General features: G+C 54.0%; 1 protein-coding gene across 1 annotated transcript; it reads left to right on the top strand.

Moving 5' to 3' along the window:
• The first annotated feature begins 6,905 nt into the window (after positions 1-6,905).
• On the top strand, positions 6,906-13,664 carry LOC119247966 (keratin, type II cytoskeletal 3-like). The gene is made up of 8 exons (XM_037514799.1): positions 6,906-7,209; positions 7,264-7,547; positions 9,311-9,531; positions 10,539-10,599; positions 11,220-11,315; positions 11,510-11,674; positions 12,704-12,829; positions 13,440-13,664. Exons 1-8 carry the CDS (start codon positions 6,906-6,908, stop codon positions 13,662-13,664), a joined length of 1,482 nt encoding a protein of 493 aa, XP_037370696.1.
• Positions 13,665-15,254: the final 1,590 nt, after the last annotated feature.

Below are 15,254 nucleotides of genomic sequence, written 5' to 3'. Positions count from 1 at the left end.
AAACTCTTTGTGGGGGGTGGTGGCAAGTGTTTTATATATCTCAGTCTGGGATAGGGCATGACAGGTGATTTGGATGTGTCAACCTGGGTTGGGGTGGTGGCGGCAGGTGTTTCATACACCTTAACCTGGACTTCAGTAGTAGTCTCTTCTATGAGGAAGTCCAGGTGCTCTGTCTTGATTCAGCCTACAATTGTTAAGAGCCACAGATCAAGCCAGTCATGCTTGCTCTGTGCCCTCACCTCGTAGATCTCCTGCAATATGCCCTTGGTCCTGGTGCCTGCTTGTGCACCCATTATCCAGTGCAGTTCTAGGTCTTGGGACCCTGATGTTGGTGTGTGCCCAACAGGTGAAGGGGTTTCTCTACAGTGGCCTCTCCTTCCTCTTGTGGGTTGTACTGCCCGTTGTTATTACTTTAAACAAAGTTCATTTAGAGTTTTCCCTAACCCTTTCAGGGGGACTGATTCTCCTATTGTGTATGATGACAACAGGAGTTTTTGCATCTGTCTTCAGTCTGCCACCATCTTGCTGGAGGGACTTCCTTGATTATAAAGTCTTTAAAGAGGACTATGCATGTATGGTGTGTACATAATATTGGGCAGAAGAGGTAAACTCTATAGCACCTGTTGATTGATGGACTGATTAAATCTTATAAAGCAAGTGAGAGCTTGGAGCAGCTCCTAGAACAAGATAAGCACTTCAATAAAAGGGAGCAATTACCATCATGATTTCTGAAACTTGAAGAAGGCAAACAAAATAGCATGGCCCCCTGTTGACCTAGGGGATGGACCTGGGCAATTAGAGCCTACTTACCTATCCTCCCTGCCCCCCCACCCCCATAGATATCTTTTGGATCTGGAACCCAACACAACCCTCAAAGTGAGGCCTAATTAGCCCAGGAAAGGGGAAGGCATGAGGCTTCTTTTTGTGCATCTGACCTTATAGGGGAGTTTGGCAGCCCCTTCCTGTTGCTGACTCATCCCAGGCTGGTTGTTCCTCTACATATAAAACATTGTGCAACCATATCTCCCTATGCTGAAGTGTACAGCTGCTTTGTTTGAACACACATGTAGGGTTTTAATTTACATTGATCTCTGCTAAATCTTTTTTGTTAGTTATGGCTCAAGTTCCAAATTGTCAAGTTATTTTTGGGTTCTGGTCCTGCATGCAACTTACTTATTACTCTGACTAGGTTCAGCCCAGTTATGTATTTGAACTATATACAAAGATGTTCTCTGTTGGTTTTTCTGAAAAGAAAACTGCTATTTAAGTAAAGCAAAAAAGCTTATTTGTAACAGAGAAGAATGGTGTTATATTTGGTTTTAGGGGAATAGCTCATTTAAAACCCTTTTTATTATGTAAAATTTCAATCAAATATAAAAATAGAGTAGTGCAGTGACTCCTCTGTCCTCATCACCCCGCTCAATAATCAGTTCACTATAGTCTTGCCTCTACCTACTACCCTGAGCCCCCTATTATGTTGAAGCAAATCCCAGATATCACACAATTTGGTTCATAAGTATTTTGTTTCTCTAAAAGATGAGGTTTCCAAATATTATAACCATAATAAAGTTATCACCCTTTGCAAGGTAAAAATTAATTCTTTAATATGATCAAATATCCCATGAGTTCACAATTCCCATAATGCCTCAAGAAAATTTTCATTCAACTCACTTGTTTGAATCAGGGTCTAAATAATGTTCATATGTTGCAAATAGTTCCTAGGTACAGCTTCCCGTTGCTCTTTTTTATCCTTGTAACTTTTCCATTGAAGAAACCTGGTCATAAAGTTAGAGTCCTACTAAGTTAGTGCCCTCTGCCCTGTGATATTGGTCAACATGTTCTTCTCGCTATTGTCTATGTTTTTAATTATCCTATGTTAAAATAGACCTTTTTTGGGTAGAGAATTCTGTACATTGTAACACAGTTATACACGCATTGATTTGTGAAATGATCACCACAATCAGGGTATGGCACAGTTCCACCACACCTCAAAATTCCTGGGGTTATTCTTTTCTAGCCACACACTCTAGTCACTCTCTCTGTCTCCTACAGCTTACCCGTGCTCTGTCACTAGAGTTAACTAGCGAGAGTAGAGACAGAGAGAGTCTTTTTGACTTTTGAGGTTCTCTTATAAATGAACCCTATAGTGGGCAACCTTTGAGTCTGACTTCTTTCACTCAGCATCATGCCTCTGAGGCTTACCCCAGTTGTGTATACCTAGACTTTGTTCAGCTGAAGGGGTGAGTTGAGGGTAGGGGGTAGGCAGATTCCACCCGCCTTTTCTGCTAGCCAAATCCTGCACTCCTGCACCTTTTTGGAAGAAGTACTGTTAACTCAATTTCACGTGTGGAATAGCTGTGACCCTGGACAGTGGAGAGTCAAACAGACCAGATGACCTTCCTGAAGACCTTCTTTGAAGCCACAAGGTCTTGTTCCCTTCTGATATGGTTTTAAGATCTGATACTCTCTGGGTGTCCCCAGACAGGAGAGAGCTCAACAGGCTAGGCTGGTCAGACTTTTTCCTAAATCGTGATTCAGTTGGATTGGGGGGAGACGGGGGAGATGTTTGTCAGGAGACTGTGGATGAACGGAGGGCAGAGGGAGAGCAAGCCAGAGAGGTCAAGGCCGTGCCCAGCACAGAGGTGTCAGGAAGTGGTCGCTGGTGAGGGAAGCGAGGGAGGGAGGAGGAGCTTCACACTGGGGGCTCAGTTAGAGGCTAGGGGCAGTCAGGGTCACCGGCGTGTACTGCTCAGTGCTGGGGTGCTCCATGGCTCTGACACCCCATCAGCCTGCAAAATAAGGTGCGTGATCCTCCCCAGGAAGGAGTCAGTGCAAAACAAACTCTCCCTCTCGCTGGGGAAATAATGCAAAGCCCTCCTGGGGGCCATGCTTGGACAAGGAGGGGTCCTGTTTGTGCTTTTTCTCCCTACTCCTCCACATTTCATACGTCACTTCCCAAACACGAGTGGCGCCCATCAGGGCTTGTTCCGTGAATTGAGCTCCAGGCAGGCATTTACACGGGATCCCGCACAGGGAACCTTCCCAGAGGCCCGAGTCCCATGTCTGCACTGTAAGTGTGGGCTCCAGATGGGGTCTAAATGGAATGGGAGGTCTGGCTCAGCCACTGTCTGCAGGGCTCTGGAGAAATTATTTAATGCCTGAGCCAGCTTCCCCCTCATGTGTGAGTGGAGCTGAGTCCCCGTTCCTACAGGGCTGCTGAGAGGAAGCCTGTGATGTGTCCAATAAAGAGCACACTCCTGGGCGGTGGCCCCTGACTTGCCTCTCTGCTGCTATTACACCCCACAGTGAACGCTGCTCTCTGCTCTTCAGTTGATCGAGCCGGCACTTCACTCACCCGGCCCTCCCATACTCTGCCCAGTAGCCACAGCCAGGTCTCCCTTTAGGAGATCCACTTAGGATGCATGAGCTACACGGAGGCCTGGAGGGCTCTGGAACCAGGAAGCAGGCCACCTGCTGCTTCTGAGCACTTGCCTTGATGCTGCTCTGCAGGCTCCTGGGCTGGGTGGGTCTCGCCAGGACTGAGCTGAGTTGAAGGCTGTAACTCCTGGGCCCAGACTGTCTTTCCCAAGTTCCAGAAGGCCTGAGGCCAGACCCTAGACTGGGCTCACAGTTCACCTGGTGTAGCCTGCCGGCAGCTTACACAGCAGAGCTCTTCTGACTGCAGAATGGCGCTGAGTTCTTTCCCCCTCCTCTTCCCCCTCAATGTTACCCCTCCCCTACGCTTTACAAGGCCCCCTGACCCAGTGTCCCCCATCCAGCGCCTCTCTGCATAGTTCTCCCTCAGCTCCTCTCACCCCACCTGCTGTCCCTGAGCTGGCATCATCACCCAGTTGCCATGACGATGGTTGTCAAGAAAGTCCTTGGCACTGAGCACCTGCATCTGAGTGCCCTGTTTCATGAGAAGCCAGGGCCGCCTCCTCCTCAGCCCCCGACTCCCCAGCAAGGACCCTGCGTCCTCAGAGCAGAGGCACCCTTGGTCATGGGCAGCCTGGAGGCCTAGCCCTGGCCTTGGAAAGAGAGGCCCCATGTTTCTCCTGGGACCTTGTGCCCTCAGCTCCAGGAGGGACCCCTCTGTGCTAGCCCCAGTGGTGGCGAGTCCTGGCCGCCACGCACTCTCTTCCCTCCCTAAGAGGCGACAGGAGAGCAGCGGGTTTTATAGTCGGCAGCTGTAGGGGATTAGCAGTGGGAATTGCCAGGAAGAAGGGATTTGGGATGGGCCCTCATTAAGGTCGCAAATTTCCACCCCAATTTCTGTGGAATTTGTTCTGATGTTTAAAAGGCAAACTGACTTCTCAGCATATTCAAACTGGGCCAGGTCACTGGCACCCATCAAAGGGTGGAACTAATCGTTCATTGTTCTGTAGCATTTCCTCTTCGTGGCCACAGTCTGAGAAAAGGCAGCAGGGCCAGGGCGACGGTGTGGACATTCCCCTGCTTGCTCGCAGGGTCTCTTTGGAGGAAGGGTCAGGCCGCACTTGGAGCCCAGAGCGCTGATGGACGTGGAGTCAGCCCCGCCTCACCCGGCAGCAAAGCGAGCAGCCTCTGCGCTGTGTTGCTGAGGTTCCCTTCCCTCGAGCCTCTGGCCCCCAAACCAGGCCCCGTCCACTTGCCCAGGCTGATGCTCCTCGGCCTCATCCGTGTCAGCGCGGAGACAGTGGCGGTGCTGAGAGTGGGACGTTGCCCCACCCCATTGCCCCTCCCCCCCTCCCCACACCTCCAATGTGAACCCCCTGCTCAGATCCAGAGCCTGGGGTGTGCTGAGGAGACTGAGGCCCCCCCAGGGGAAGACGCGGGGGACTGAGTCGGGATGGGCCCCGATGGCCAGGGCTGTCTGTGTCCTGTTCGGGCCCAGTGGCCATGTCTTGGCTTCTCAGATTACCCAATGACTCCCCCAGTCATGAAAGCCTGGGTGATCGGATTATGAAAGGCAGCCCCAAATCCTTCCCACCAGAATTCTCCTGTCTCACCTGCTGCTTCTCTTAGTGTATTTCAATACATTTGTTTTGTCTCTGGTGAATTCTTTCTGTTCTCCACTTTGTCTCTGGTGAATTCTTTCGCCCCTGCACCTGCGTACACCTTGATGACTCTTCCCCACAACAAGGAGCGGTGTCAGCAAGAATGGTCTCATGGCTGAAGGGGTTGGAGGCCAGTATTTAAAAGTGACTGACGTACACACCACACATGACAATCAAAGAGAACTTTTCTTGTATTTTATTCTCTCAACAGCCTCAGGGAGAGTCATCATTTTTTTTAATTAAAAATACTTTAATGGTGATAAGGGAAATTAACATGAAATGGGGCTGGTGTAAAATACATGGATTTCAGACAACGATGTGTCCTGGACAAAGAAGGAGAGAGGAGAGACAACTATACAATAGGACAGTGAGAAATAACGATGATAATGTTCAAAGAATTTGGAATATGGTGTCAAAAGAAACTAAAAACTTGTTTAGTTCTAATATGGAAAAAGGTAAAGAATTTTAGGAAAATAGGGCCTCCCTAGTGGCACATGGGTTAAAGACAGAGCTATCAAGCTATCGCCAGCCACTGTAGCACGAGTTCAATCCCTGGCTGGCCAGGGAGCTACCCACATGGCATGGCAGACCTCTCCTGACGCGCCCGCTGCTCCCCTCAGCAGTGTACTTCGGTCCTTCTGCCTGTTCTGTTCCCCGCTCTGTCTCTGGTGGATCCTTTCACTCCCCTGCACCTCTGGTTTATACCCCAATTCTTGTATGCATAAATAAATAAATCCTTAAAAAAATTTTTAGGAAAATAATCTGCTCCTAGATCATGATGTGTTTGGAAGTTATTAGCCCTATAATACGGATCATGAGGACAAGCGAAAAGAAAGATTTTTCAGAAAACGAACACTGTGAAAGAACCTTCACTGCACGTGCCTGAGTCAAGTGCGTGGCGCTGCCTGGCTGCTGCGGAGGTCGCCGGGACCATCATTCTTTTCCAGTTTTCCTGAGGGAGGAGCCTGTCTCCTGGGTCGTCTGGGCGGTGTTTCTCAGGTGAGCGGAGGGAGGGGGGCCAAGGGAAGCCTGAATTTGTTTCCTAATGTGAACGTGTAAAGGCTGGAGGGCTCTCTGGCCTGGGTCAGGTGATCTAGATGCTCTTCCTGCCTGGGCTGACCTTCCATCAGCTCAGCTCCCCCTCCCCGCAGGCCTCTCGCCTTAGCTCCCTCCCTCCCACAGCGTGCTGCAAGGGTCTTGCTTCTCAGTCCCCACACATCTCAGCTCTCCAACGGGCCTTTCTTTGCTCCCTCACTGCAGCTCTCTCTTGAGGCCCCAGTCCCTCTGCCCTGCTGTGTCTTCTCCTTGGGTGACAGGCGCCTCGGAGACAGCGCCTACACCCCCTCTAACTTCCACGCTTTTCTTCTCCTACTCAGTCTTGCTCCTTCCCAGCCTTGCCCTGCGCCCTTCTCCCCAAGGTCCTCAGTGGGACTCTGCACCCTTCCTGTCACCTCCCGGGGCTGGCTGGGTTGGCAGAGTGGCCGTGGGGACGCAGCAGCAGCAGCAGAGAAATGCTGATCTGTCACTCCTGGGATGGCAGCCTAAGTCCCTCGGGGATTAGGGGTTGTGTCCAGTCCTGCGCCATGGCCCCTCTCCCAACTTAAGCTGATTTCAGGTGAGTAACCCTGGGAAAACAAAGCCATTTAGAAATTTGGGGCGATTACCTAGGTGTGTTGCGAGTTTTGGACCCGACCTCTTGCTGCCAGGCAAACCAAAGCTGTTAATACCTCAATTAGTGGCTGGCACCATTAGCCAGCCAAGCTCCCTGGCCCTATATAAGGGCCATCTCTGGCCCAGAACCTCAGAAGGTCTCTAGTTTGCTCCAGCCTTCTGAGTCCACGCTTCCATTGGAATATCTTGCTGTCCACCATGAGTCGTCAGGCCAACTGCAACCAGCAGTCCGGTGGGAGCCGGCGCCAGGGCTTCAGCGGCAGTTCGGCTGTGGTGTCAGGCCAGAGTCGGATCAGCTCCACCAAGACCTCCCGCTCGGGTGGAAGTGGTAGCATAGCTTCTGCCTGTGCCATGATGGGAGGAAATTTTGGCAGCCGGAGTCTCCAAAATCTTGGGGGGAATAAAAAGATCTCTAGCAGCGTGGCTGGAGGCACCTTCAGAGCTGGGTTTGGGTGTGCCAGTGGCTTTGGGGGTGGTGGAAGAGGAATGGGTGGGGGCTTCGGTGGAAGAGGTGGGAGCTTCGGAGGATCAGGGGGCTTCGGTGGAGGATCTGGAGGTTTTGGAGGAGGAGCTGGGGGTTTTGGTGGAGGAGCTGGTGGCTTTGGAGGAGGAGCTGGTGGCTTTGGTGGTCACGGTGGATTTGGTGGCCACGGTGGCCACGGTGGTTTTGGTGGGCTTGGTGGTGGCTTCCCTGGTGCGGGAATCCAGGAAGTGACTGTCAATCAGAGCCTCCTGCAGCCCCTCAACATGGAGATTGACCCCCAGATTGGACAAGTAAAGACCCAGGAGCGGGAGCAGATCAAGACCCTCAACAACAAGTTCGCCTGCTTCATCGACAAGGTGAGCCTGTCTCAGGACAGCTGGAAATTAAGAAAATCTGGACTAACTGGGTTGGTCTCTTTTTCCAACTCTCCTCATGAATCTGAAGAACTGGCAGGTTCACCTTATGGTCCCAGCTCCCTGTGCGCTTCTGCAGGGAGGGCCTGCTCCCCAGAGCAGTGGATGGTGAAGACAACTGCCAATTGGAGCGGGTGACTGCCCCTTCGCATGCCCCGTCATGGTGGCTCACCAGAGGCTCTGTGGAGATTATTGCCATCTTGATGTCCCCTCATTATTGCCCTCTGAAAGCTTACACAGGATTCCTTTCTATCCTAGAGGAGTTAGGAGATGTACCTCTTTGAAAGAGAGGCTGACTCTACCAGAGCTGAATGTGTGTCTGAGAGATGAGTTAATCTGCTTCCAGCCTAAGGACCTCTCCTTAGGGAGAGCTGTGGCAGAGCTGTGGGAGGTGGGATGGGGCAGGGTCAGAGGTTATTCTCACAGGGGGACTTCAGGGTGAGGAGCTGGGGATGTTGAGGCCATTTGACATTTCCATGTGTGTGAAGAGATGCTGTGTCGAGAATCCTGTGCCCTGGGCAACCCGGGCAAGGGCTTGGTAGCAGGTATTGTGTGACTAGATGGCCCTTAGCTTGGCTAGCTGCTCACTGAGGGCTCATGGAACTCTCGAGCACAGTGTATGGAGATATAGGTGACCCTGGAATAGTGTATATATAAATAAATAGATCTTTAATAAAAACAATTAGATGATATTAGATCTTAAAGAGAGGGCTTGTAGGGACTCCTGGCTGGGGAATCACCACACATTGTGTTTCTGTGCAAAGCTGAGGGAGAAGTGGTTTTAACACTGGAAAAGCAGACCTTTTTGGGGGGCGAAGCTCTCGAAAGTCGAGCAACTTGCTCGTTGCCAGCAGACACCAGGGTGTCTAGAGAAATTACTCACAGAAGGTATTTTCATGTGAGAACTCTGCTCCTGCAGCAGAAGGAGGAGTTCACTGTCCTGGGCCTTCTCCTCAGCAGCTCCCATCATCCTTAAAGGGGGTCCAGAGCATCCAGCAGAAGGCCTTATGCATTCTTGTTTCTCTGCAAATGTTTGTGTTGATTGGCCACCCGTTGCTATTTGCTTTACCTGCTTAAACAGTCAGCCTTGAACTTGCGTACAGATGTGTTTTACAGCCATTGAAAGTTTGAGACAGCTTTAGCCAGTGGTTCAGCTTAAATACACCTAAGCCCTGTATTGAACCTGGTGTGGCAGCAGGGGCTGACCCCTGGGGCGTCTGTACCCTGTGTCTGTGATTCTCTGTATTTTCCACTTTAGTGCAGGGTACCCGGATGCTCTGTAATCCCCTGGAGACTGCATCTGCCATAGGATGTTGGAGTCTCCTGCTGTTTGTTGAGGACTAAATGATTGAAAAATGAGTGAATAAATGATAGAGTAAATGGACTATAATGAATGCTATAATGAGTGGGAAGATCACAGATCCTAAGTGTCAGGAAACCTCAGTTCAGTTTGGTTCACTAACTTGTGTGACCATGATTATCTTTGGGCCTAAGTTTCCTGATCTATGTAGGAGGGCTCTTCTACCCCACCGTTATCCCCACACTGCTGTCCACATGGGGGTCGTCCCAGACAGATGCAGCATGCAAATGCAGGGCTTCAGGGCAGATGGGGAGAGCCCTGAGTCTTTGCTTTTAGGGGAGTTATGAGCCACCCCACTGGAGCCGGCCCCAGCGGCTCTTTGATCCTCTTTCTCATTGGGTGGCAGGTGCGGTTCCTGGAGCAGCAAAACAAGGTTCTGGAGACCAAATGGAGCCTCCTGCAAGAACAGGGCTCTGGCACTAAGACCACTACCCTCAACCTTGACCCTTTCTTTGAGAACTACATCAGCAGCCTCAACAACTTCCTGTGTGGGCTGCAGAATGAGAAGGACAAGCTACATGATGAGCTGAGGAACATGGAGGACTTGGTGGAGGACTTCAAGAAGAAGTGGGTGCTCCCCACCCCTGGGCCTGGGCCTGTGGGCTGGAGGGCGGGAGGGCAGGAGGGGGCAGCTGGCAGGAAGCCGGGCTCCAGGGGAGTTCTGTGACAACTGACTGTAAGTTTGTAGGACTTTAACCCCATTCTCTCTGACTGCCAGCCCCTCAGTCTGGAAGTCAGTGGCTCATGGCTCATTTGGGTCTGACACACTTTTGGGGTTTTAATGAATAATGAATTTAATCAATAATTTGGAGGGTTCCAAGATGCTTGAAGCTCATTCATGAACTTTACAGGTTCAGATGACACCCTCTAGTCTCCCTGTCACCTTCAAGTTCCTTTCCAAATGCAAATTTTATTTTTGCTGCCAACAGGCTTCTGAGTGAGAAGGGACTTGCTTCATAGTTAGGATCACAGGCTCTGGGGCCCAAGGGTCTCGGTGAACCCCATTCTCATCCTGGGACCTTGGGCAAGTTCCTTTGCTTCTCTGTGCTTCGGTCTCCATAGCTACACAATGGGGGCAGAGTATCCCTTTGGTTGTGACAAGGATGAAATGAGTTAACACAGCATAATTCATGGAGTAGGACCTGCCACAATTTTTAGTGACTCTGTTTAAGTAACTACTGAGAGCCCCGTGCCTGCTGTGCTCAGAGTTGGCATCAGGCACCTTCCCCCAATTTCTGTCAGCCGTCTACTGTGGTCACATCAATAGTTAAAAATTAAACAAACAAAACCCTGCTTTCTCCAGGAAGGCTTCCAGGATTAATCAGAATAGAGCCCCACTAGGAAGGGGTTTCTATTCCAGATCCAGTGACCAGCTCCCTTAAGGTGTGCATGGCACACACTAAGTCCTCGGTTGAATAAATCAGGTCTCCCCTGAGCTCAGAAGGTGTGTCTTGCAACGAGACAGGCCTTGAGCTAAATTGGCTAGGCCAGACGATTGAGTTCCATATGGGAAGAGCTCTGGGCCGCAGGGACATCCCAGAAAAGGCAGATCAAAAGAGATTCTGTCCTCACAGGTATGAAGATGAGATTAACAAACGCACAGCTGCAGAGAATGACTTTGTAGTCTTGAAGAAGGTGAGGAATCCTGCCCCCGCCACTCCCAAGTCCCCGAACAGAATGGTTTGAAGGGGGAGGGGAGTAGAAGTTTGGTCCTGCTAACTGGGGACTCTCTTTTTGGCCATGTGGGAGAGGGTGAGGTTCACAGAGGGAGGCCCCTGAGCAGGCTGGGTGGGGTGGGGGAAGGGCAGGACCTGGCACCTCAGGGTGCAGGGGCTCCCCTCCCTGGAGGAGGGTCTAAAGGGCCCACCAAACTTTGTCATGTTATGCCCGATGAGCATGCAGGCTTTATGAAGGTGATAGGGCCTTGAGTTGTGATAGAAAGTGGACATTTTCCAGGAGTGCATTCCAGGAAGTGCAAATTGGGGATCTTCTTGAGACCTCACAAATCCTCCTCTCCTGGTCTCAGCGTCATGGCCCAGGTCGCAGGCCACGTTCTTCTGCTCTGTACTTGCCAGCTCAGCCTGCACAATAGCCAGTTAGTAAAGTCAAGACTTGTCAGTCTGTGGCTGGCACACTACCCTGAGGGGAGCGCCTAAGGGACAGGTCCCCGGGGCTCTTCCCCCTGCTTTTCCCCTCACTGGCCAGGCCTGGGCAGAGTCCAGGTCAGAGCAAACAGTGACTGAGCCTTCTCCCAGGATGTCGACGCTGCCTACATGACCAAAGTGGAACTGGAAGCCAAGGTGGAGAGCGTGACGGATGAGATCAACTTCCTCAAGGCGCTCTACAACGCCGTAAGTCAGCTCGCGCCTGTCTCCAGGCCACGTGAGCCGCTGCCTTCCCTCTCCTGGAGAAGGCGTTTGAGTGGTGCTGTCCTTCGGACAAAAGTGACACCTTCCTGCCTGCACCGAGTCAGTCCCGAGCCCCCTCCCGAGCCGCTGGCTCCGCGGTGGTGGGTGTGCTCAGGAGCATCTGCTTGTGTCTGCAGGAGATGTCCCAGGTGCAGTCAGACACCAGCGACACGTCCGTGGTCCTGTCCATGGACAACAACCGCTGCCTGGACCTGGACAGCATCATCGCCGAGGTCCAGGCCCAGTACGAGGCCATCGCCCAGAGGAGCAAGGCCGAGGCCGAGGCCCTGTACCAGTCCAAGGTTGGTGCCACCGTCACGTAGCTTTGGAGAGTCTCCTCCATCAACCTCCCTGGGCAGGCCCTCCAGGAGGCCTGGCCCCACTCCAAGTCTTCTTCTCGCATCTCCAGGATGACCATTTCCCTCGCCTTCCCATGGGCCTGGTCTTATTAACAGATCCCTCCCTGCCTAATTAGAGGACCCTGACTTTGCTCTCACCCAAGGCATGACTTCTCCCCCGGAGATATTTTGGCTGTCATGTGTGGGGGCGAGGGTGGGCGCTGCTGGAGTCTGCTGGGCAGAAGCCCTCCCGTGCTTGAGAATCCCCAGGTCCAGCAAAAAGTTAGCCTGCCCAGACTGTCAGTGGTGCCACGGTGGAGGACTCCTCCAGCCGAGCCCCTCGTGCTGCCTCTCCTCTGCCGCCGGGGCTCTTCCACCACCCGCCTGGCACTTGTCAGTGTGTGCCGCTGACGTGAGCACACCGAGGGGTGGAGACCAGCGTCTCAAACAGAAAAGGGAAGGAATTGGGAGAGGGACAAGGAGCTCGGGCAGAGTTGGGCAGACACCAGGACTTCTGTCTCCTCGTCTCAGTCCCCGCCCCTGAATGGGCATAGCTGGCTCGTTGCTCTCCTGACCTGCGGGTGAGGGGTTGGCTCCAGCAGCGGCAGCGTCTGCCCCGAGTCCCAGCACTGTTACCTGCTAGCACAGGAATGTGGGGTGGTGGTTCTCAAGCAACCCCTGCCCCAGTGTGCCCACTCGTGAAATGCGGCCAGCAGTGCCTCCCCAGCAGGCAGCTGTGAGCTGCAGGGAGCTGAAGCCCAGGGCCTGGCACGAGGTCTGCTCACCTGGCGGTAGCTGTCGCACTGGAGGACAGACCCCCAGTGCCGAGGCGGGGTGGGGTGGGGTGGGGGACACGCCAATCTCCCAGCAGGGTGGCCTTGCTGATTGCCCATCTGAGTTTCAGTTTTTCCATCTGTGACATAAAGTGGTTGGATTGGGGACCCATGAGGCCCCCGCGGGGCTGCTGAAAGTGTGTCTTTTCCCTGGACACAGCTGGGAGAGCTGGAGAGCACAGCCGGCAGGCACGGGGATGACCTGAAGAGCACCAAGAATGAAATCATGGAGCTCAACAGGCTGATCCAGAGGCTGCGGGCTGAGATCGAGAACGTCAAGAAGCAGGTGGGCTGGAGGCAGAAGAACATGTGTCTGAAACTGTGGGTTTTCACTTGACCCTAAAACTCGGGGCTCAGCACTTACCACAGGGAAGTCATGCCCCTGCCTCAGGCGTGCCGAGGGGCAGGTCCAGCTCCAGGGGTGGACACAGGCTGCCTTGTGGGCTCAGGCCCCGCCTCCCTGGAGGTGAAGGCCGGTGTCAGCCCCATGTAGTGAGTACAGAGATGATCAGGAGGTTGGCCAAAGAAGCTGGTTGTGTGAAGATCAAATTGGGAGACCAGCCAAGGAAACCCACCCCTAGACGGGCTAGGTCAGGAGGAAGTTTCTCTGATAATTTAGGAAGGCTTCCTGGAGGAGGGAGGTTTTTGAAGATGCTCAATTTCTTCCATTAAAGAAAAGAGATAGAGGAAGAATCTGACCTCTCCCCGGAGGGGCTGGCCCTAGGGCTGAACCATGCTGGTCCTCCTCTTGGATGAGCGGGGACTTGGCAGGCTGGGGCTCTCCCCTCTGTGGACTGTAGTTTCCCTCTCTGCATGGTGTGCGGTGACCCCAGCCCAGGCCTGACACACAAGGCGAGCCTCGGTGACTCAATTGGACTCCTGCCCATCCCCCCCAGAATGCCTGCGTGCAGACCTCCATTGCTGAAGCAGAGCAGCGTGGAGAATTGGCCCTCAAGGATGCCAACACCAAGCTCCAGGAACTCAAGGTTGCCCTGCAGCAGGGTAAGGAGGACCTGGCTAAGCTGCTGCGTGACTACCAGGAGCTGATGAGCGTGAAGCTGGCCCTGGACATGGAGATCGCCACCTACAGGACCCTCCTGGAGGGCGAGGAATGCAGGTGAGGGGTTCTGAGAGGCCAGGAGGTCTGTGGCTCCCCTGAGCCCGCTGCCAGGGACAGCGTGTGTGCAGGTGCGCGCCTCCTCCTTTGAAAGGCTGTGTGATTCTGCCGGACCTCGGGGAAAGCTATGTTTTGAGCCATTAGTGGCACCACCTGAGCCTTATCCTTGTTGATCTGGCCCCCTCAGGTCCTGACATGTCTGTAAACACATGTCTGAGGAAGGAGGAGGAGTCATGGCATAAACATTATGTCTAGGCATTTCTTTATTATTGCCTTAATTGTAGATTTTTGAAGAATGGGTTCTGAGAGGCTGGCATGTGGGTGCTGGGCTCTTGCCCATGTGGGTTCAAAGATATTAATTGAAAAAGGAGGATCTCGAGGTGTAGGGAGGAATCCTGGGGTAACTCGGATTGCTCCACTGCGGTTACTCTCTGGGAGACTGTTAGTGGGGAGGGTCATACTTTAAATCCAACCTTCCCCACTAGAAAGGGGTGCGCCTGTTAGTATTTGAGGAGCGTCCAGCCCACCTCTTCTGTCAGGAAGGAGTCTGGGAACCCGGCTTTCGCTGTTGACCTAAGCAAGCAAGGTGCATGTAGGGCTAGGGAGGCTCTGATGTCCACTGCTAACCCAGGGGGGTCTTCCGCAGGATGTCCGGGGAGTGCCAGAGCTCCGTGAGCATCGGTGAGTACCGAGTTCCCTTCCCTGAAGGGGCTGGACTTCCTGAAATGCAGTTTCCCCGGGCAGGGCCAGCTCTGGTCCAGCTGTGGGGTTGGGCCTGGGGTCTAGCCCAGGGCTGCGTCCCAGCGTCCCAGAGGGGCCAACCCCCCCCGCCCCCCCAGGTGCCCCCTCTGAGGTCCGCCCTCCCTGCCCTCTGGGCTCTGGGAATGTGGGCTGGAGGGTGGGCTCGCGGGCACCCACCCCCCAGGCCCCTGACGCCAGGTGTTTCTCTGCAGAGTTTGCCCACAGCGCCAGCAGCAGCAGCGGCGGCGGAGCCGGCGGCCTGGGCGGTGGCAGCTCCTTGGGAGGAGGAGCCGGCGGCCGCGGAGGCCGGGGCCAGGGGGGCCTGAGCGGCGGGGGCCGCAGCGGGACCAGCCGCGGCGGGGGCATGGGCTGCGGCGCGGGCTCCAGCTCCGGGGGGGGCTTCAGCTCCGGAGGGGGCTTCAGCTCCGGAGGGGGCTTCGGCTCGGGCGGGGGCTCCAGCTCGGGCAGGGGCATGGGCTGCGGCGGGGGCTCCAGCTCCGGCGGGGGCTCCATGATGCGCGGAGGCTCCTCGGGTTCCGGGGCGCCGTGCGCCGTCACCGGGGGCAGCAGCACCTCTGTCAAGATCTCACAAAGCTCCTCCCAGAGCCAGTGCTCCCACCCCAAGTTCTGAATCCGAACCCCCGACCCACTTCACCCAGCGCCACACCAGAGCTCTGCGCCCCTCTCCACAGCCCGTGGGACCTTCCTCAACGCGCTCGCCGCCCTGCGCCCCTGCGCCCCACCTTCCCACACAGCTGGCCTCGCTGCTCTGAATCTGCGGGAAGGATGAGTTGGCCGAGAAACATCCATTCCCACAAGGTCGGGCCAAGGGCGGGGTCCAGAGCTGGGCTGT

Source organism: Talpa occidentalis, unplaced genomic scaffold (genome assembly GCF_014898055.3).
Source record: "Talpa occidentalis isolate TD23 unplaced genomic scaffold, MPIMG_talOcc4v2.1 talOcc4.16, whole genome shotgun sequence".
Classification (NCBI taxonomy): Eukaryota; Metazoa; Chordata; class Mammalia; order Eulipotyphla; family Talpidae; genus Talpa; species Talpa occidentalis.
Note: the sequence above shows the minus strand (reverse complement) of the source record. Positions and strands in the feature narration are given on the sequence as shown.

Coding starts and splice junctions, on each gene's coding strand:
- LOC119247966 (XM_037514799.1), top strand. CDS start 6,906: ATGAGTCGTCAGGCCAACTGCAACCAGCAGTCCGGTGGGAGCCGGCGC. Junction 10,600..11,219: donor ACTTTGTAGTCTTGAAGAAG/GTGAGGAATCCT, acceptor GCCTTCTCCCAG/GATGTCGACGCTGCCTACAT. Junction 12,830..13,439: donor TCGAGAACGTCAAGAAGCAG/GTGGGCTGGAGG, acceptor CATCCCCCCCAG/AATGCCTGCGTGCAGACCTC.